This window comes from Lithobates pipiens, unplaced genomic scaffold (genome assembly GCF_037356315.1).
Source record: "Lithobates pipiens isolate NorthernLeopardFrog02 unplaced genomic scaffold, aLitPip1_a1.2 Scaffold_8, whole genome shotgun sequence".
Lineage (NCBI taxonomy): Eukaryota > Metazoa > Chordata > Amphibia > Anura > Ranidae > Lithobates > Lithobates pipiens.
This window is the reverse complement of record NW_027507903.1, coordinates 228,767,713-228,791,573: the sequence shown is the minus strand read 5'-3', so window position 1 is coordinate 228,791,573 and position 23,861 is coordinate 228,767,713. Positions and strand designations below refer to the sequence as shown.

General features: G+C 43.1%; 1 protein-coding gene across 2 annotated transcripts in view; it reads right to left on the bottom strand.

The window, feature by feature from the left end:
* Nucleotides 1–23,861, bottom strand: part of LOC143963731 (monocarboxylate transporter 2-like) — a 141,041-nt gene that overhangs the window by 82,008 nt on the left and 35,172 nt on the right. For both annotated transcript variants that reach the window (XM_077473450.1, XM_077473451.1), the window contains exon 2: nt 8,844–9,077. In XM_077473450.1, the coding sequence (XP_077329576.1) occupies nt 8,844–9,057 (214 nt within the window). In that variant the 5' untranslated portion in view covers nt 9,058–9,077. The remainder of the gene's footprint in view (nt 1–8,843; nt 9,078–23,861) is intronic.

Sequence of the window (23,861 nt, the reverse complement as noted above, 5' to 3'; positions counted from 1 at the left end):
TCTGTGCAGACCAGTCAAGTTCTTCCACCTCAAACTCTCTCATCCATGTCTTTAAGGACCTTGCTTTGTGCACTGGTCCAAATCATTTGGTGGAGAAGGGAATATGGTGTGGGGTTGTTTTTCAGGGATTGAGCTTGGCCCCCTTAGTTCCAGTGAAGGGAACTATTAAGGTGTCAGCATACCAAGACAATTTTGGACAATTTCATGCTCCCAACTTTGTGGGAACAGTTTGGGGGTGGCTTCTTGTTACAACATGACTGTGCACCAGTACACAAATCAAGGACCATAAAGACATGGATGAGTGAGTTTTGGGTGGCTTGCACTGGCCTGCACAGAGTCCTGCACTCAACTCCATAGAACACCTTTGGGATGAATTAGAGCGGAGCCAGGCCTTCTCATCCAACATCAGCGTCTGACCTCACAAATGCGCTTCTGGAAGAATGGTCAAACATTCCCATAGACACACTCCTAAACCTTGTGGACAGCCTTCCCAGAAGAGTTGAAGCTGCTATAGCTGCAAAGGGTGTGCCAACTCAATATTGAACCCTATGGACTAAGACTGGGGTGTCATTATAGTTCACATGGGTGTAAAGGTAGGCTTCCCAATACTTTTGACAATAAAGTGTATAAACAGATGAACAGAATCCACATTTGGCTGTGAAGCTACTGAAAAGATGACATGTCGGACACCTGTATGTTGGGAATGTCCAACCACAAATGTCAAATTTTAAATAGTTTTTGTGTTGTGTTTTCTGTTGTGGATATTTTTGTATTTTTTTCAATGCTTGATATGGTTAAATAATTGTTGCAGGATTGGAGATTTATTAAGTGCAATAGTCTACCAGGCTTGAAAGAGGATTAGCTGAAAGAACGTGCATACATGTGTGAGTGGAATAACATATTTAACCACCTCGCGCCCGTCCTATGGCCGAATGACGGCCGTAGAGCAGGCGCGTTCGTCCGGGTGGTCGTCCCTGGACGTCCTGATGTTTACTTCTGCAATGCGCGCCACCGCGGGCGTGCATCGCGGAAGTTCTGTGTTCGCCGTGTCCCCCGGGGACAGGCAAACACAGATCGCTGTAAACGGCCAATCACAGCGGCCGTTTACAGCGTGATCGGCGTGTCCAATGGGAGATGATCTCATATGTAAACATATGAGATCATCTCTCAGCGCCACTCTCCCTCCTCGCACAGACAGTGTGAGAGGGGCGAGATGAACGGCTGCAGCGGCAGCCGTTCTGCCTGTAGTAAAAAAATTAATTAAAAAAAAAAGTAAAAAAATAAAATAAAAAGTGCCATCCTCCCCCAGCAGTGCCATCCTCCCCCAGCAGTGCCATCCGCCCCCAGCAGTGCAATCTGCTCCAGTGCCATCTGCCCCAGTGCCATCTGCCCCAGTGCCATCCACCCCAGTGCTACCTGCCCCCAGTGCCATCCACCCCAGTGCTACCTGCCCCCAGCGCCATCCACCCCAGTGCTACCTGCCCCCAGTGCCATCCACCCCAGTGCCACCTGTTGTCAGTGCCACCTGTCGTCAGTGCCATCTGTCATCAGTGCCACGTGTCATCAGTGCCACGTGTCATCAGTGCCACATAGTGCCATCTGTCATCAGTGCCACGTATCAGTGCCATTTGTCATCAGTGCCACCTGTCAGTGTCACGTGCCATCTGTTGTCAGTGTCACGTGTCATCAATGCCACTTATCAGTGCCATCTGTCATCAGTGTCACGCGTCATCGGTGCCATGTATTAGTGCCATCTGTCATCGGTGGCACGTATTAGTGCCACGTATTAGTGCCATCTGTCTTCAGTGCCACGTATTAGTGCCACGTGTCTTCAGTGCCACGCATTAGTGCCACGTGTCATCAGTGCCACGTTTAAGTGCCACGTGTCATCAGTGCCACATATTAGTGCCATCTGTCATCAGTGCCACATATTAGTGCCATCTGTCATCAGTGCCACCTGTCATCAGTGCCACGTATAAGTGTCATCATTGCCACGTATCAGTGCCATCTGTCATCAGTGTCACGTGTCATTGTCCTGGTGCTTCAAAAGTGTAATAAATAGTCAACAAGTTAGATGTGTAATTTATGTTTCTAGAACACATGATGGCGCTACCTGCATGTTGGGCCTCTCTATGTGGCCAGGCTGTGAAAAAGTCACACACATGTGGTATTGTAATACTCAGGAGGAGTAGCAGAATTTTTTGGGGGGTGTCATTTGTGGTATACACATGCCACGTGAGAGAAATAACCTATTACAATGACAATTTTGTGGAGAAAAAAAAATGAAAAATCTTAATTTTGCAAAGAATTGTGGGAAAAAATGACAACATCAAAAAGCTCACTATGCCTCTTACTAAATACCTTGGAATATCTACTTTCCAAAAAGGGGTCATTTGGGGGGAATTTGTACTTTCCTGACTTGTTCGGGTCACAAGAAGCGAGATAGGCCACCAGTACATCAGATGTGATCAATTTTGTGCGATTCGCACCACAGCTTGTAGACTCTCTAACTTTCACAAAGACCAAATAATATCCACTAATTTGGGTTATTTTTACCAAAGATATGTAGCAGTATAAATTGTGGCCAAAATTTATGAAGAAAAATTTATAATTTGCATAATTCTGTCACAGAAACAAAGAAATATGCGTTTTTTTTCAAAATTTTCGGTATTTTTTCATTTATAGCGCAAAAAATAAAAACACCAGAGGTGATCAAATACCACCAAAAGAAAGCTCTATTTGTGGGAAAAAAAGGACAAAAAATTCATTTGGGTAGTGTTGCATGACTGAGTAATTGTCATTCAAATTGTGAGAGCACCGAAAGCTGAAAATTGGTCTGGGCAGGAAGGGTGTTTAAGTGCCCAGTAAGCAAGTGGTTAATAATGCCCATGAGGCAGACCTCCAATGTAGGTTATTTAGAAGGACCCATGGACATGTCCAGAACATGTGGAATGTATTGGCTGGTTTTCATGGCATATTGGACATTCTGCATGAGTCATAAGTCTCATCTATCACAGTTTTTCAAGGGTGTAGTGCCATTGATGTATGAATTTAAAATACACAATTTTGTTTTACTGCAGTGCTTATAGTATAACATTAACAAACCCATACATCATGTAATTTCTTCCCACATCTCATTCGTGAAATTTGGAATACATTTAAACCAGTTATGGTGAGATGATGTAAATGGCTTTGCACCTTTGGTTTGTTTACAATTATAGATTGTTGTAGCCAGCCTGGTTTTACTAGTAGTTCCAATGAGGTAGAGGAGAAACCTAATACAGGGGAACCAAATAGAGCTTTAATAGCATGTTGTAGTAGGAGATATTTAAATAATGATCGGTCACTCATTTGTGTATCTTCCTTAATAACATAAAAAAGACAAATAATCGAGGAAGGTACGCAATACTTTGGCTGAAGCACTGAGTGGAATCAGGGTTCCTTCTGTCCTTAAAAACTTGAAAGGATATTTACAAGATATAAAAATGAAGTCAGAAGAAATCTCTCAAATAGAGACACAGGAACAGGGCCGTCTTTACCGTGGGGCAAAAGGGGCATCTGCCCAGGGCCCTGTCCTTGTTGGGGGGCCCTGCGCGGCCTGCCGGAGTTCGGCCACCTCTGGTGCTGGTCGCATGCTGGCTCCAATACACACGTGCTCCTCTCTCTCATCCCTCGGGTATACACATTGCTCTATGAGAGAAGAGGAGGAAGGGGGCGGGGACTCCACACAGAGGAAGCTGCTTCTGGGACTGGCACTCTGGCACGCTGCACGGACATCAGAGGACAACATGCTGTGCCTGTGAGTAGCACTTGGGACAGAGGAAAACTGTACTGAAATGGGAGGGCTTTGTGGGAGGACAGCCTTGGAGAGGAGCTCTGTCCTGGAATCTGGGTGGGAGGAGAGCTGTGAACCCACCTCACTCTGCACCCACCTCCCTCTGCACCCACCCCACTCTGCTCCCACCCCCCTCTGCACCCACCCCACTCTGCACCCACCTTACTCTGCACCCACCTCACTCTGCACCCACCTCACTCTGCACCCACCTCACTCTGCACCCACCCCACTCTGCACCCACCCCACTCTGCACCCACCTCCCTCTGAACCCACCCCACTCTGCACCCACCCCACTCTGCACCCACCTCCCTGTGCACCCACCCCACTCTGCACCCACCTCACTCTGCACCCACCTCACTCTGCACCCACCCCACTCTGCACCCACCTCACTCTGCACCCACCTCTCTCTGCACCCACCTCCCTCTGCACCCACCCCACTCTGCACCCACCTCACTCTGCACCCACCCCACTCTGCACCCACCCCACTCTGCACCCACCTCACTCTGCACCCACCCCACTCTGCACCCACCCCACTCTGCACCCACCCCACTCTGCACCCACCTCCCTCTGCACCCACCCCACTCTGCACCCACCTCCCTCTGCACCCACCTCCCTCTGCACCCACCTCCCTGTGCACCAACCCCACTCTGCACCCACCTCCCTCTGCACCCACCTCCCTCTGCACCCACCTCCCTCTTGCACTCTGCACCCACCTCAGTCCTGCCATCTGCACACACCTCATTCCTGCCATCTGCACCCACCTCAGTCCTGCCATCTGCACCCACCTCACCCCTGCACTCTGCACATAGTGCACCCCTCAATGCTAGCACAGTTTGGCCACACCTGCAATTTGCACTGTAGTAACCTCTAGAAACTAATCAGTGAGCAATAATGATATGCAGTAACCTCTAGAATCCAATTAGTGAGCAGTAATGATGTTCTGCAACCTCTAGCAACTAATCTGTGAGCTGTAATGATGTGTTGTAATTTCTGGCAGCCAATCACAATCACTGCCTGATCTGCTGCCGTAAACTAATTTTGAGTCTAGCTGGGGGGGGGGGGGGGGCAATTAAAATCTTTGCCCAGGGTCCAATCAATATTAAAGACAGCCCTGCACAGGAAGCAGCTGAACTTTCTTTTGTGGGGAAAAGTTTAAACCTCTCAGTCAAAAGGCATTGCTAGGTCTAACAAAAGATCTGGGACTAGAGCCCATAGCAGCGAAGCAAAGACAGTCATATGCTTGGATGGGATACACATGTATAGAATATACATATATATATATATATATATATATATATATATAGATATATATATATAGATATAGATAGATAGATAGATAGATAGATAGATAGATAGATAGATAGATAGATAGATAGATAGATAGATAGATAGATAGATATGCAGACACACAAGACAGAAGTTGCAGACATGGTACAGATGTCAGAGGCTGCATACATGGCAAAGATGTGGTTGTGGAGGGTAGACATGTGCGATTAGTTTCGTACAAATCGAAAATTCGGACGAATTTCCATAAATTCGTACATTTGGGAGGATCCGCTATACGAATTGCTATGCTTCTGAATTTTGTGCGAAATACCAAATTTTGTTCATGAATTTCGGATCCAAATTCCATTACAACGGAAACGTGACTGGTGTTTTGTTGACCAATCAGAGGATTTCTTCTACTGCTGAGTGAGGGTTGGGAAAATGACCTTTTTTAACCCCCCTGGTGGTATTCCCGAGTCTGGCTCGGGGTGAAAATTCAGTACCATTAGCGGTAACCCCGAGCCTCGGGATTGCATCACTGGATCCAGGATGAGTGTGCTTACCTTATCCCCTGGATCCAGCGATGTCCCCCGCTGTGCGAGTGGCTCATCCTCCGCTCAATGTATCACGGAGCCGAGCTCCGTTCCCTGCGAGCATTGCGACACACGGGGACGGAGAACGGCGCCAAATTCATAAAGTGAAACACACACATTACATACAGTATAATGTAATCTTACTTGTATTTCACATCCCCTTTGTCCCTAGTGGTCTGTCCAATGCCCTGAATGCAGTTTTATATTATAAAAACTGTTCTTTATGCCTGGAAACTGGAGATTGTCCATAGCAATCAAAACTGTCCCTTTACATCTAAAGTGGTTTTAGACCAGCTAGAAAACAGCTAAAATAAATTAGAATCACTCGCAGAATTGAGCGATAGTGATTTGTGGGGAGATCCGTAATGAAAAACTGAAAAGTAATGACAGCAACAATTCTGTAACTGAGCAAATTTCTGTGTTTTTGATTAGATTACATTATTGAATATTTTTTATTATTTTTATATTATTATTTGGTATAGTTATTTATTATATTTTAATTTATGATTTTGTTTTTCACATTTTATCATACCCGGGATGTCTACCAGACTCTGGTTTGGACAGATTTAACTGAGTAATTCCTAAGAATTACAGACAATATAAAACGCCAAATTTCCATGCAAAATAATTATACCGCTTACAGCACCAAAAATCTGAAATAATCATACCACCAGGGAGGTTAATATGGGAGTGGGAGACTGGTACTGGTAGTCGATGGGAGATTCAGAATCAGAAAAAATAAGAATTTTCGTTAATTACAATTATTCGTTATGATGAAGTTAAAAACCAAGGAAGTCAGCACAGCACAGGGATGGTGGGAGCCCCTCATAATGATAAAGTCATTATAATGAACATTCGTAATTGTTACGAAAAGTTAACGAACTTAACGAAAATTCGTATTTCGTACAAATCCAAATTGAATTTCGGACACGAATTACAAAATACGAATTAACGGCTAATACAAAACAGAACGGAACGAAACAAAACAAATCTATTGACGGTGTACATGTTTAGTGGAGGGGTCTTATCGGGCTGTGATGAGAGGCCTCACAAAGTGCCACTACTGCCTTACATTTAAAAAATGGCACCACCCGGTGCCATTATGTCACTGCACATACACCCGCCTGTTGAAAAATGACCGAATGTATACGGGCTTTCTGTAGGTAGGTGAAAGAGGCTCCCCCTTCCTTCCCCCCCCCCCCTACACACACACTGCAATAGGATAGGACTTTATTTTGATTTCCTAGGTGGGCTGTATTGTGGCACTAAATCCTTTGCTGTTAATGCTAAAACTCCTGAATATGTTAGAAATATACTGGGACTTTTCAGGTGCTACAGAGATATATTCCGCACACACATATATTAAAGCGGAGGTCCACCCTAAAGTGGAGCTTCCGCTCATTGGAACCCTCCCCCCCTCCGGCGCCACAATTGGCACCTTTCAGGGGGGAGGGGGGTGCAGGTACCTGTACAGTACAGGTATCTTCACCCACTGCTGGCGTAGATTCTGCAGAAGCCATGCCCCTTTCCGCAGAATCTACGCCCCTTTCCGAAGGTCCCCCGCTGCCTGCTGGGAAACACACGGATCCCAGAGACAGCGGGGACCATCCTTATTGCGTAGCGCGACTCGCGCATGCGCAGTAGGGAACCGGGAAATTAAGCCGCAAGGCTCCACTTCCTGATTCCCATACCCAAGATGGCGGCGGCAGCACCCGAGAGACGATCAGCTTCGGGTGCCGACATCGCGGGCATGCTGGGCGGGTAAGTGTCATTATTTTAAAAGTCAGCAGCTGCAGTATTTGTAGCTGCTGGCTTTAAAAAAAAAAAAAACGGCGGACTCCCGCTTTAAAAAGAATGATTTTGTGAAAATGCATCCACTGTATGTAGTACCGGAAAAGTCCCAGTATATTCCTAACATATTTAAGAATTTTACTTTTACTTTCACCATACCTGTCCTGCCGAGGTACAGGACAAGTTTACAGCACACATTTATAGTGTGGAAGGCAGAACAATTGTGACTCATAGGAGAAGAATGCAGTCTGTATCCGTCCTATTATCTTCATTAAGCCTTGGGGGAGTTCTGGTGACTGCTTTATGGGTAGCAATGATTACTACTGTGTTGTCCTGTTTGCTCTGTCCTCCCCCGGGAGTGGGGAGTAGGTGCTGACAGAAACACGTCACACAGGAACACAGGTAGAGAATAGTTTCTCCTTTCTGGACATTCCTCTATGCTCACAACCTGCTCCTCCCTTGTCCATGAACACAAGGGGTGTCTCAACTTAGCAGTGACAATGTCCAGGCTCCTAGGATTACACTCTCCTCCTCTCTTGCTCGCTCAGCCCTGTGCCTAATCTGCGCTAGTTGTCAGTGCTGACATTTCCCATCCTTCCTCCAGCTAGCTTCTCTCCTGCTCAGGACTCAGACTTGATGCCACAAATTCAGCTTCTCTGGAGCCAATGAAAGAGGAGGGGTGCGGATTGAAGGCGGAAGCTCCCCACTCCCGGCAGTTAGCGAATAGCGAGCGATAGAATTATTTTATCTACACACAGCCACAGCACCGCTGCACCCAATTAGAGACTCAGACAATGGGACCCAGATTCAGAGCTACAGCCCCAGCAGCCACCCCCTAGCAACGCCACTGCTCTCAGTTTATTATTACTTTCTGTGTCTGGGTCAATATTTTTTACTCACATTAAGCATTGTCATTGACACAGGAAGTTAGAGGTAAAGAGGTTTCTTTTAAACCCTTCTCATTTCTATCAAAACTAAAATGTTTTTACTGAAATTGCACTTTGTGCACCATCTATTTCACAGAGGACAATGGAATCTACTACATCAGCTTACTGTGCAACCAACAGTATGTGTTTTGTAAGTCACCTTAGACATACAAAGAATGTTTTTTTTTCCCTCAGCATTACAATCTAGCTGGCTATGTAAATATCAACAAAACATTAATCGTTGGTTAGACCTGAGGACAGGTTTGGGAAAAACTGTGTTATGAAGACATATATAGATATTCTATTACTGGATTACCATCCTGATGTTCATGACAAGCTGAATGAATTCAATAAACTGCTATAAAAAATGAAATGATAGGTTCACTGATCCAGGAAAAGCAGCACATGGATAAATTATGCTTGGTGACTTACCTCCAGCATACATGACCGCCAGCATTATGGAGGATATCCATGCAATTTCACTGTATGAGGTGTGGAATATCTCCTGGATTTCTTTGAAGAATACTGTAATGGCTTTAGGAAATGCATATGAAAATCCAATTGAAATAAATGAAGCAAAGACAACAACCCACCCCCATCCCCCATCTGGAGGGGTGTGAGAGAGCGTCACGGGCATATCAGGCATCTTTTCCGGGGATTTATTGTCTGAAAAACACAATAATACAGAGGCACTTTTGAAAATGCATTTTGATTTTAGAACAGGTATACACAAATTAGAGAACAGCAGAAAACAATTTTGTATATTATAAGCCTGACACATCTGATCATCAATGGTCAGAAATGATCAGACATTTGACAATTTCTGTCTTACCAACTAACTGACCTCAAACACTGTCTTTTAATTTCATTTTCATAACTATGATAAATAACAGACTCCTGAGGTTGCTTACATTCTATTTACAGCTGGATCTGTAATATGACTTGTTATGCACTCTCACAATTTGGAAGATAGAGGTTGATTTAATATAGGCTGTTCATTTTGCAAGAAGATGTTCCATTAGCTTACTGAATGAGGTGACTTCCATCATTCAATCATGTGAAAGCAAAAACACTTTCCTGCAAGTGATTGGGTATTCTTTGCAAAGTGAATTTTCAATACATTTTATAAGCTATGGGAAACTTCCCCTGCAAAGTTAACAGCCTCTATGCCTTTAATAAATCCACCCTAGTGAGGTCAGGCTCACAGGGTAGATATTTCCAGACTTCACATGAATAGCATTCTAGTTGAAGTGTCAGGCTGGGACAAGGTACAGTAAGTAAAGATAAACAAGAGGGGATATAAATCTTCAATGGAAAGATTACACAATTTTCAATTCTTTCCAAAGTATTCAGACTACAATGCAATATAATGAGAATCTTGAATAATCCTAAACATGACTGATTGTCTTTAAAGTGGACCACCAAAAATGACATCTCCACCATTGTATTGCTCTGGACTCCACAATTTTTTTAAGTTCCTTTAGGTTTTCTTTTTTTTGTTTATTTACAATACAGCTCATCCCATACATCCATTTCCACACAGATATAGATGATATGAAATCCTGTTTTTGCAGCCCACATCATATATCCTAGGAGGCTATCAGCTAAAGCCCCATACACACTATCAGATTTTCTGATGATTTTTTCCTTCAGATTTACCAAAACCATATAATATGAGGTCAAACCTTAGGAATTTCAATTTGTATGCAATCATGCAGGCCCTTGCACTACATGGTTTTGGTAAATTTGAAGGCAAAAATCAGCAGAAAATCTGATAGTGTGTATGGGGCTTTACAGACAACAATAGAGGAGGAAGGATCTGGAGCCACATTATCAGGAGGAAGCAGCAAGAACCAGAAAAACACAGTAGGCTCCCAGCGACCTAAGAAAGGAAGATGGCAGCATGGAATTGGGTGTGCAAAAGTGGCAGATCACAACAGAACGACACTGGATTCATTGCACATGTGAGTATTAGGGCTCGAGTCCTGCGGGAACGCATGGGAACGGTGTTCCCGTACTATTTCCACAGCGGGAACGCCGTTCCCATTAGCCGCCTGAGGGCTGAGGCTATGCAGCGTGTAGTCCGCCGCCGCTCCTCGGCCGCTCCGAGTGACTGGTTGCTAGGCAGGGGCCACTCCGCGTCTAGCAACCGGTCACATGACGTTGGCCGTACACATGGGCACGCACTAGCACAAGTCAGTGGGCAGTGTGACACACGCTGCACGCCTGCTTGGATCCGGACTGTCCCCTCCCTCCCCTCTACCCAGTGCCAGACAGTCCTGGCCTCCTGGGGCCACAGCCGCTGCACTGCTTCCAGTTTACTTCTCCCCCGAGAACAGAAGGGAAGAGGATACCAGGTTAGTCACTAGTGTGTAAGTTGCACTCTGCAATACCCTGCCAATACTCTGCAATACCCTGCCAATACCCTGCAATACCCTGCCAATACTCTGCAATACCCTGCCAATACTCGACAATGCATACTCTGCCAATACTCGGCAATGCATACCCTGTCAATACTCTGCAATACCCTGCCAATACTCTGCAATACCCTGCCAATACTCGGCAATGCATACCCTGCCAATACTCTGCAATACCCTGCCAATACTCTGCCAATACTCTATTAATACTCTGCAATACTGTTGCCAATACTCTGCAATACCCTGCCAATACTCTGCAATACTCTGCCAATACATACCCTGCCAATACTCTGCAATACCCTGCCAATACTCTGCCATACCCTGCCAATACTCTGCCAATACTCTGCAATACATACCCTGCCAATACTCTGCAATACCCAGCCAATACTCTGCCATACCCTGCCGATACGCTACAATACTCTGCCAATACTCTGCCAATACTCTGCAATACATACCCTGTCAATACTCTGCAATACATACCCTGTCAATACTCTGCAATACCCTGCAAATACTTTGCAATACCCTATCAATACTCTGCAATACTGTGTCAATACTCTGCCAATACTCTGCAATACCCTGCCAATACTCTGCAATATTCTGCCAATACATACCCTGCCAATACTCTGCAATACCCTATCAATACTCTGCAATACTGTGCCAATACTCTGCAATACTCTGCCAATACTCTGCAATACCCTGCGAATACTCTGCAATACCCTGCGAATACTCTGCAATACCCTGCCAATACTCTGCAATACCCTGCCAATACTCTGCAATACTCTGCCAATACTCTGCAATACCCTGCCAATACTCTGCAATACCCTGCCAATACATACCATGCCAATACTCTGCAATACTCTACAATACCCTATCAATACTCTGCAATACCCTGCCAATGCTCTGCCAATACATACCCTGACAATACTCTGCAATACCCTGCCAATACTCTGCAATACTCTGCAATACATACCCTGCCAATACTCTGCAATACCCTGTAAATACTCTGCAATACCCTATCAATACTCTGCAATACTGTGCCAATACTCTGCCAATACTCTGCAATACCCTGCCAATACTCTGCAATACTCTGCCAATACATACCCTGCCAATACTCTGCAATACCCTGCCAATACTCTGCAATACTCTGCCAATACATACCCTGCCAATACTCCTATCAATACTCTGCAATACCCTGCCAATGCTCTGTCAATACATACCCTGCCAATACTCTGCAATACTCTGCAATACATACCCTGCCAATACTCTGCAATACCCTATCAATACTCTGCCAATACTATGCAATACCCTGCCAATACTCTGCAATACTCTGCCAATACATACCCTGCCAATACTCTGCAATACCCTGCCAATACTCTGCAATACCCTATCAATACTCTGCAATACCCTGACAATACCCTGACAATACTCTTCCAATACTCTGCCAATACTCTGCCAATACTCTGCAATACATACCCTGCCAATACTCTGCAATACCCTGCAAATACTCTGCAATACTATGCAATACCCTGCCAATACTCTGCCAATGTATACCCTGCCAATACTCTGCAATACCCTGCCAATACTCTGCAATACCCTGCAATACCCTGCCAATACTCTGCAATACATACCCTGCCAATACTCTGCAATACCCTGCCAATACTCTGCAATACATACCCTGCCAATACTCTGCAATACCCTGCCAATACTCTGCAATACATACCCTGCCAATACTCTGCAATACATACCCTGCCAATACTCTGCAATATCTACCCTGCCAATGCTCTGCAATACCCTGCCAATACTCTGCAATACATACCCTGCCAATACTCTGCAATACCATGCCAATACTCTGCAATACATACCCTGCCATTACTCTGCAGTACTCACCCTGCCAATACTCTGCAATACATACCCTGCCAATACACTGCAATACTTATTCTGCCAAAACTCTGCAATACTTACCCTGCCAATACTCTGCAATACTTACTCTGCCAATACTCTGCAACACATACCCTGCCAATACTCTGCAATACATACCCTGCCAATACTCTGCAATACCCTGCCAATACTCTGCAATACATACCCTGTCAATACTCTGCAGTACTCACCCTACCAATACTCTGCAATACATACCCTGCCAATACTCTGCAATACTTACTCTGCCAATACTCTGCAATACATACCCTGCCAATACTTTGCAATACTTACTCTGCCAATACTCTGCTACTTACTCTGCCAATACTCTGCAATACTTACCCTGCAATACCCAGCAATGCCCTGCCAATAATCTGCCATACCCAGTAATAATCTGCAATACCCTGCCAATACTCTGCAATACCCTGCCAATACTTATCCTGCCAATATTCTGCAATACCCTGCCAATACTTACCCTGCCAATACTTCCTCTGCCAATACCCAGCCATACCCATCCATGCTCAGCCAATATTACATTGGGGGAGATGCAGGGCTCAAGTCCTGCGGGAACTCACGGGAACGGAGCAGCCATGTCCTGCAAGACTTTGAAGTATGCGAGCTGTGTGGCAGGTGCTACACCAGCAGCCGCCGACACAGCTCGCAATAGTAAGTGCCGCACACCTGACCATTCAGGCATTGCCAGTAGGGGGCCCCATGACAGCTTCCTCTTCGATCTACTTGTCAATCACAGCTAGCTGACGGGTAGATCAGGTCCCTGCTGCTAAGAGATTGTATTTAGTCAGACCCCTCGTGATGCGCTCCTCCCCACTGGCCCCTCCTGAATTTCTGTCTCCTCATCCTCCCCCTTGTCCTGTATACTTGCTCTGTGTGTCCCGCTGAATCTCCCCCTCCTCTATCTTCAGTGTCATATGATGAGAGAACCCAGAGGAGGAGCACAGATATTCTGCTCACAGGACATGCAGGGAGAGAGGTGAGCTGAGGGAGGAACATCAGTTTGGGGTGGTAAGCTGAGCACAATACCTGGCAAAGTTTAATGCGAGGAGGGAAGTTTATGTGGAAATATGTGAAGGGCTGGAATAGCAGCGAGTGTGTGTTGGAGCCCTGCAGAGTTTGCAGCCCCCCAAGCTAACATACATCTCCTAAGCAGGAACACATCAGTATCTCCCCAAGCATTCTGTCCAGATAATGTGCAGTTCATTTATCACCTTTCCGTTTAACCCTGTGTTATCCAAACTCTGTTCAATGAAAAGTGTAAACTCACTACATAAACACTCTATATACAAAATAACATTCCTCAATAATCAACAATCAGATAATAATGATAATCAATAATCAGAACATGATGTTCACATTTGCATGGAAGCACAATTGAATGAATGCTGATTATTCAGAGAATTACCGTATTTATGTTTATTGAGAATTGTTTTTTTTTTATGTACTAACAGTTAGGCTTCATACACACATTACGAAAATTGGATGAAAAATACCACTTTTGAAGCGTTTGTGCATATGAGCGTATAATTTTTTCTTTTTTTTTGGTGGGGGGAGTGGATCTTGGGTGGGAGTTCCCACACTTTTTTCCCCAGGACTTGACCCCTGGTGAGTATGTTTATAAAGGATAACCCAGCAAAAAGGTAGGAGGGAACGTAGTGCAATACAGTGGGTATCTATCCTGGACTGGTGTTATTTGAGCACAGCCTGTAAGAAGCATTAACAACTGACATCATATAACATTTTCATACAACATTTTCTTTTATGAATATTTATTTGATATTGTTTGGTTATCCCGTCATAAACTGATCTCTTTATAGCATCTTTATAGCATCACATAAGACAAGTGACAGTTAATAAAAAGTTAAAGAAGACTTTGTAACACGTAAAAGCGGTTTAACCACAAGAAGCCTGTCGTTTAAAAAAATGACCCTTATAGTGTGACATGACTGAAATGTGAAAAAGAAGCAAAGATTAAATTATTGGGGCATTGGGTTACATAAGACAAAGTCAATTTCTATGATGTATTACAATGCTCAAAATAAACACCTTAAAAGATTGTGTATGGCTAACTAAAACCTAATGTCTTATGGCATTTAAACTTCCACCCTGGTAGTGCACTCTGTCCTGTCTAACAGGCTTTTGTATAGCATTAGAGATAGGCTTGGCTGGAGACCTTTAAGTAAATAGAAAACAGGTGATGAGCTTTACAATTTCCATGTTCTGTATGAAAAATAAAGAAAACGAAGGGTGTAAAGTACAATTTGTGATAATTCAACTGCAAACTAAAAGGTAGTAAAAGTAAACATTATGATCACCGTCAGTTCCTTATGGTTAAAGCTGTACTGCTAGCAATGCAGCCTCACTAATTTAAAGTAGGATCACCGTGGTAAGTACAACAATTTATTTCTATCATGGGCTCAGTTGAAAATACTTTCTAGTATCTTGGGAAATTTATTGTGATCAATCTACAATGGTTACCTTTTCAAGAAGCATTAGGTCCTTCACTGAAAATGTGCTGAACACAACATTCCTTTAGGTTGGGTCACAGGTCACTGCAGGCATTGTGATATAGGCCAACATTCAGTTGTATGTCCCTTCACATAAAGTCACCTTAACACCACATCCTATTCACAGAAAAATGTGCAATAATTGTATCAAATTAGACTTTTATGGTGTCACACCATTCACCACAGAAGACGTGTTTACCAAAAATAATATATAAAATCGTTTTAATGTATTTACAAATAATGGGATACATACTGTAATTTTTATTCATTTACAAATAATGGGATGTTGTATTCAGGGGTAGTATATGGCATAATATTCCTATGGCATAATATCACCATTTATCCTTCAAATTTGATTATAAGATCATTATGACATTCATATCATAGAAATGTTTTCCTTGCAGATTATATTGATTTTTTTTATTGCAAGGGAGTTATGTGTTTTGCAGATCTTTTCAGCTTCTTCAGACCCCAATACTTAGAATTTGGTAATTATTTTACTTTTTTGTTACATGTTTCACAGGTCTTTGTTACTTTCTCAGACTGTAGGATTAGCATAGCATTGTTGCTAGCATTGTTGCATATTTTCACCTAGGCCTGTATGGGCTAGGTTAGCCTAAATGAAGTCCCAGATAACACTATCAAAAGCTTTTTTCTGCAGCTGTGGATACTAGAGAATAAAGGGTATGTGCTTGGTCTGTGCTAGATTAATTACATTAGGGACATATTGGGGTTCATTTAATAAAACTTGAGAGTGCAACTGTGCATAGTAGCTAAACATCTTATAACTTCAGCTTGATACATTTTTTGACAAAAATAAAAAATAAACTGGAAGCTGATTCTATCTGATTTTGGTTACTTTGCAGAGCAGCACCAGATTTTGCACTCTTCAGTTTTGGTAAATCAACCCCAGTGGGTTGTCCCTGACCTCTTATTCCAACACAAAGCCAGGCTGGTTCTGGTGGATAAGTGTTGGGATGTGGGGTAATATTCTGTAGCCCAGAATTTTGGTAAAAATCTTCAAACCTACATTCAAGAGGGATATTGGGCCATAGGTAGGAAAGAGTTGGGGATCTTTGAGCATTACAGTAATAAGTGCCTGTAAAGTATCACTGGGAAGTGGATGACCTCTGTAGGATAGAGTTGTACGCTTCCAAAAATCCATCTGTAAGTATCTCTTGAAAGGCTTTGTAATAGGTCTAGTGTGTAGTCAGCAGGCCCTCGAGCTTTCCCAGGTTTCATGTTTTTAATATCCTGATTAGTTTCAACTACCAAAATAGTTTTTTCAAGGTCTTTTACTGCTTCTTAAATTAGGACAGACATGTCTGATTCTTTGAGATACTGTGTTAGAAGCACAAACCTTAGAATTGCTTCCTGAGACTGTATGAAAATATAAAACATCATATCGTGTACATGTGTGGTACTCTATGTAACTGCCTGGGCGGGAGGGGGGCACTGCATGGGATGTAAGAAGGCCAGACTGATCATGCCCTTTGACCGAACCTCCACATTTCTTCTGGGAAAACACTTCAGAGAACAGTCCTTTCCCATAAGAATATGCCAATGCATGTAAGTAAATATACACGTGGGAAAGGACTGTAATATATCTATACAGCTGGCCGCCAAAAGGGGCCCTTGGACATACAGAAAAGTGTTGACCTTCTGTGGGGGATAGTACTTAGAGTGGCAATTACTGTAACAAATATTGAAAGGGATGCACACATACCCATGTGTTGCTTGGGCATAGTGGCTATTTAAGATTGTCATGCAACTGGCAACTGTTGTGTACACCCTGGGTGTCATTAGGTCAGCTGACGTGTATATAGAGTTTTTGGTGGAACAGCACAATCTGTAAGTCTATAAATATACTTAAGGTGTGTGATTTGTTGGTCTTATTACATCCACTGCAGTCCCTCCCAGGTGTCTTGAGATAGCCACATAGAGTACTGCACATGTACACTATATGATAAAAATGTAATATTTCCATACAGTCTGAGAAAGTAGAAATGATCTGTGAGACATGTAACTGTCTTGCACAAAAAAATCATATAATCTGCAGGAAAAAGTCTGTTTGACATGAATCTCATAATGATCTTACAAAAGAGAAGTATGGGATTTGGAAAAAAAAATTTCCCCAAGGTGGGAGCAGGAACGATCCGATGCTGTATTTGTCCCTGGCTGGCTCTGCAGTGAGAATTGAGAAATCAAAGGGCGCTGATCGCTCAGTTTTCCCCTCTGGAGCGATTGGCTGTGGAGGGGGTGGGAGGGGCTGGCCCAGGCTTTTAGTGGCTTGCTGAGAGGCTGAGTCAAGTGCCAATCCAGGCTTCTAGGTGGATCCCAACCATACCAGAGCCTGGCCCGCTGTTGGCTGGAAACTGATCACAGGAGTGTAGAACAAGCTTTACTCCTGTTAGCTATAGGGGAAGTATAGCCAAACTAGCTTTGGTTATACTTCTCCTCTAAGGGCTAAAGGGTAAATGTATGGGAATATTATGCCTATGCATATGGTTGTGGTACTACTCTTAAATACTGTTAAATACAATACTCTATTCTTTTTGTTTGTTTTATTAGTTGTCTACACAATTTTATGGAGTTGTAAATAGATAATGATTTTTTGTATATATTTTTGGTAAACACCTTTTCTTTGGTGAATGGTGTGACACCTAAAAGTCTCTTTCATACAATTATTGAAGCCATTTATGGGCAGGTCCTCTCCATCAACAATAACCTTGTTGCGCTGTGATCCTTTTCTTTCTATATCCCAACAACCCAGGCTTGTTTGTATATATACAATGTGCCCTGTAAATAAATGTTCATGCTTTTAAAATAATATATTGTTCTTTTTAAATAACTAATACATTTATATAAGATTTTACATATAATAAAACATCATATTATCACACTGATTTTCAATTGTCAGGCAGGAATAACTCATGATGGTATCAGTTGTAGCTCTGTTAGAGAGCAAATCATTAGTTGAAGGACTGATCTACAAATTATATCCATCTATGGCTAACCTTGAAGTAAACCCGTGACTAGGCTGAATAAATACAGTATAGGATAGTATATCACAGCAAGCACCACATGCTGCTAATACATAATGCCATTTTAATTCTGAGTGTAGTCACAGATGGTGCCCCACATACAGTGCCTTGTGAAAGTATTCGGCCCCCTTGAACTTTTCAACCTTTTGCCACATTTCAGGCTTCAAACATAAAGATATAACATTTTTATTTTTTGTGAAGAATCACCAACAAGTGGGACACAATTGTGAAGTGGAACAAAATCTATTGGATTTTTGAAACTTTTTTAACTAATAAAAAAATGAAAAATGGGGCGTGCAAAATTATTCGGCCCCCTTGCGTTAATACTTTGTAGAGCCACCTTTTGCTGCGATTACAGCTGCAAGTCGCTTGGGGTATGTCTCTATCAGTTTTGCACATCAAGAGACTGAAATTCTTGCCCATTCTTCCTTGCAAAACAGCTTGAGCTCAGTGAGGTTGGATGGAGAGCGTTTGTGAACAGCAGTTTTCAGCTCTTTCCACAGATTCTCGATTGGATTCAGGTCTGGACTTTGACTTGGCCATTCTAACACCTGCATACGTTTATTTGTGAACCATTCCTTTGTAGATTTTGCTGTACGTTTGGGATCATTGTCTTGTTGGAAGATAAATCTCTGTCCCAGTTTCAGGTCTTTTGCAGACTCCAACAGGTTTTCATCCAGAATGGTCCTGTATTTGGCTGCATCCATCTTCCCCTTAATTTTAACCATCTTCCCTGTCCCTGCTGAAGAAAAGCAGGCCCAAACCATGATGCTGCCACCACCATGTTTGACAGTGGGGATGGTGTGTTGAGGGTGATGAGCTGTGTTGCTTTTACGCCAAACATCGCTTTGCATTGTGGGCAAAAAGTTCAATTTTGGTTTCATCTGACCAGAGCACCTTCTTCCACATGTTTGGTGTGTCTCCCAGGTGGCTTGTGGCAAACTTTAGACAAGACTTTTTATGGATATCTTTGAGAAATGGCTTTCTTCTTGCCACTCTTCCATAAAGGCCAGATTTGTGCAGTGTACGACTGATTGTTGTCCTATGGACAGGCTCTCCCACCTCAGCAGTAGTTCTCTGCAGTTCATCCAGAGTGATCATGGGCCTCTTGGCTGCATCTGTGATCAGTCTTCTCCTTGTCTGAGCTGAAAGTTTAGAGGGACGGCCAGGTCTTGGTAGATTTGCAGTGGTCTGATACTCCTTCCATTTCAAAATGATCGCTTGCACAGTGCTCCTTGGGATGTTTAAAGCTTGGGAAAACTTTTTGTATCCAAATCTGGCTTTAAACTTATTCACAACAGTATTACGGACCTGCCTGGTGTGTTCCTTGGTCTTCATGGTGCTCTCTGCGCTTTCAACAGAACCCTGAAACTATCACAGAGCAGGTGCATTTATACAGAGACTTGATTACACACAGGTGGATTCTATTTATCACCATCAGTCATTTAGGACAACACTGTAACATTCAGAGATCCTCGCTGAACTTCTGGAGTGAGTTTGCTGCACTGAAAGTAAAGGGGCCGAATAATTTTGCACGCACCACTTTTCAGTTTTTTATTTGCTAAAAAAGTTTAAAATATCCAATAGATTTCGTTCCACTTCCCAATTGTGTCCCACTTGTTGGTGATTCTTCACAAAAAATAAAAATTTTATATCTTTATGTTTGAAGCCTGAAATGTGGCAAAAGGTTGAAAAGTTCAAGGAGGCCGAATACTTTCGCAAGGCACTGTATTTAGTCAATTCACCCCCTATGCCACAGTACAGTGTCTGGAGTCTGAGAAAATGATCAGCAAGCCTAAACATTATCATATGGGGATATTACTCAGTTTATGCAACTGTTGCCCCTAAGAAAGAATTGCAGAGGTTGTTCATGGGGTTATATGTACACTTTGAATGGACCAGTACTTAAATTGGCAGTGTGTTTCGCCATAATATGATGCCTGCTTTTGCTTGTTCAGCCTAGCAATAGATGAAAAGATCAGTTTCCCAACTAATGATATACTGTACATACACCTAGAGCTACAATTGAAATGGTCAATGGTTATTCCTGCCTGCAAAAACACAAAAACTCAGTATTATATATTTTTTTAAACTTCCATTTACCAATTACACTTGTCAAGCCAATACAGTGCCGATTTGCTATCCAACAGTGTATACAAAGGGAATTGTCACAGCGTTGGAGTATCAAAGCCTTTAAATTCCATACCTACCGAAGCAACAAACAAGTGCATCCATGTATATGCACAATCAGAAAAATCAAACAGGAAGAAAAAAACTTACATTAAACAAGTAACAAAAAAGAAGCAAGCAATCAGGCAAGAGAATACTGCTGTATGTTAGTAGACTGAGTGCATGCACCCAAGCGCCCAGCACCAAAAGTCATAATAACACTCTGACTTCCAGCCCAAACAGGGGTAGTAGCAAGTACAGAGGGGAGGGTTTGACTTAAAACAGAAGATAACTAGGGTATAGGGTCAGAGACTAAATGTAGAAGAGAGTCACTGGTGTTTTGTGTGTCCAGCTAGGGTCCCCAGAGTCTAGTAAACTTCCCTGGACACCTTCTCGCCTCATAAGTTAGCTTACAAAGTGGGAGGTTCTGGTTAATTAAACATTTCCACAAAGCAATGTGCAGGGGGTCAGAACATATCCACTATAACAGTGGTCATCAACCCTGTACTCAGGGCCCAGGCGGATAACAGGGCGGTCCCTGCACACTGTGCAGGGACCGCCCTGTCAGCTCTCCGCTCTCCTCTATGGGGGATCGGATGAGCACGGACCGTCTGTCCGTGTTCATCTGATCCGCTCTGCAGACGGATAGAAAAATAGAATTTTCCTCCGTCTGCAGAATCGGACAATTGCAGAGGCGGACGATATCGGGTGTTCATCCGCAGACACCCGCTATCCCATAGGAATGCATGTATGTCCGTATTTCATCCGCAAACGGATGGATGAAATACAGACATAATGTCCGCATGTGTGAAAGGGGCCTAAGGGATACAGACATTGGGGAGATCAAAATAAACTTTCCCAGACACACTCTCGCCTCAGAAGTTAGCTTATAAAGTGGGAGGTTCTGGTTAATTAAACATTTCCACAATGTGCAGGGGGTCAGAATGTATCCAGTATGATGCAATGGTCTTCCTGGCATAATAGAACAGTATCCATAAGAATCGTTTAGCTTTAGCAGTTCAATATCATCAACTATCCCCCGAGAAACGCTACAGATATTAAGGAGATCGAAATAAATGCTGAATTAAATAAATGCAGTATCCTCCAACCAAAACAGTCTGACCTTAATGCACGGCCAAACCATATGCATAAAGTCCCTTTGTTCTGACTCACATTTATGGGATGCGTGGGTGACATGTTTGCACATAAAAAATAAATGTAGGTGTATAATACGTTCTGTTTAAGTATCTTAATTGTATGAGTTTGTCCCTAGCAGAGATTAGAGTATTGGGATATGAGGCATACACCTCCTCCCAGTCATCTGCAGAGAGGCCTGGGATATCAACCAGACACCTGTCTTGTACTTTAGTTAGCTGGGTGTAAGGTCTGTCTAGTAGTAAGGGGTAGTAGGCAGAAGTAAATCATGTGATTAGATGAAAGAAAAGAACACTTCAGTTCAGAATTACTTAAATAGGAGTTCCACCTGGGAAAAATAAAATTAAAAGTCAGCAGCTACAAATACTGTAGTTGCTGACCTTTAATATATGGGCACTCACCTGTCCAGGGAGCACACGATAACGGCACCTTAGTCGGGTGCGGCCGCTGTCATCTACGCCAAGGCAAAATGTCCGTAAAGCCTTTTCGGCTTCACTGCCGGTTTCCTACTGTGCATGCACACTGTGCTTTCAAATTGACGGACGTGGAGGAAGGAGGAGGGGGCCAAACTTCTGAAAAGACAGCGCCATGGGGCCGTCTCCCAGAAGTGGGGGGGGGGGGGCTGTCAAAAACAGGTCCCTGTTCCCTCCTCCCCCTGAAAGGTACCAAATGTGGCACCAGAGGGGGAGGAAGCAAATAAGCAGAGATTCCACTTTTTAAATGCACCTCCTGAAGTCCCAGCCGTGCTTCTGCCGCATGACGTAATTGTAAGTACCTGAAGTGTCACCCAAGGGGGATATGTAGAGTATTATAATGTATTGCTTTACATATAACATCCTAATATGTTGTAAAAACAATGTAAGTACACATTTAATAGGGATATATTGTAGACATACTTGTCAGCGACAGAGTGGCAAAACATAGCTATAATCTATGGGCACCTTTAGACTGACATATCTTCATAAATAAATTAAATATTACATTCTGGCTGCTATTTCCAATGAAATGTATCATTTACTATATCACAGCTGCATTTGCATTCAACTTGAATTGTAAAAGAATGACTGAGCATAGCACAGTGTCTGTACAGAATCCTTAAAAGCAACAGCATATATGGAGTGGAAACAGACTTTTAAAGAGAACAGTGAATCAAGAAAAAGTGTCACCTTCTCTATTTTTATCTACACATCAGCTGACATGTCTAATTTGTCCAAGTACAAAGCATGTGACTTACGCTTGTACATTCAGTGATACTGGCTGCTGCTCTTGGAAGGTTTTGTTGAAATAACAATGCTATGTAAAATATGCAGTTAAAGACCCATATGTCACTTAGAACGTTGACAGTAGAAGCTAGATCTGGTATATTGTGATTAATTACCAAGGAGTAGATGTTTTTCATCTAACAAATGTATAATTTCACTTTGCAAAATAAATGTTAACAAATAAGATGAAGCTGTGTTCACTTTGAAAACCCAATTGTTAGAAAAACAAATCTTGCTTTTTTTTTTTCTTTCCTTGCACATGATTTGGTATTCGAATGCCCAGGAAAAAACCAAAGCCTACTTACCACCAGGGTTGAGGTCAGGACTCTGTGCAGGCCAGTTTAGTTCCTGCACCCCAAACTCGCTCATGCATGACTTTATGGACTGTGGTTTATGCATTGGTGTGCAGTCATGTTTTAACAAGAAGGGGCCATCCCCAAACTTTTCTCACAACGTTGGGAGCTTGAAATTATCCAAAATTGTCTTGGTATGCTGACACTTTAAGCCCCTGTACACACGGTCAGAGATTCTGCCAACCAAATCTGTTGGATTTTGTCCGTCAGATTTAGTCTGACGGATTGAACTGTTGCATACACACGGTCGGACTAAGTTGTCGAAAAATCCGATCTTTCAGAACGTGATGACGTAATTTCGTTACGATGGGACTACATTCAGGCTAGTAGCCAATAGCTTTGATGTAGGAATTTGATCTGAGCATGCGTGGCACTTGGTCCGATCAAAATTCTCTACACATGATCGGATTACGTCCGACCGGCCCAGTTGGTCGGGAAATATTTCCAACATGTTGGAAAATTGGGTCCAACGGAGATTCGGACGGAATCAGTCCGATGCATACCACACACAGTCGAATTATCTGACGACACGGTCCGATAAGACGCATTCCAACGAATTCTCCGACCGTGTGTACGCGGCATAAGAGTTCCCTTCACTGGAACTAAGGGGCCAA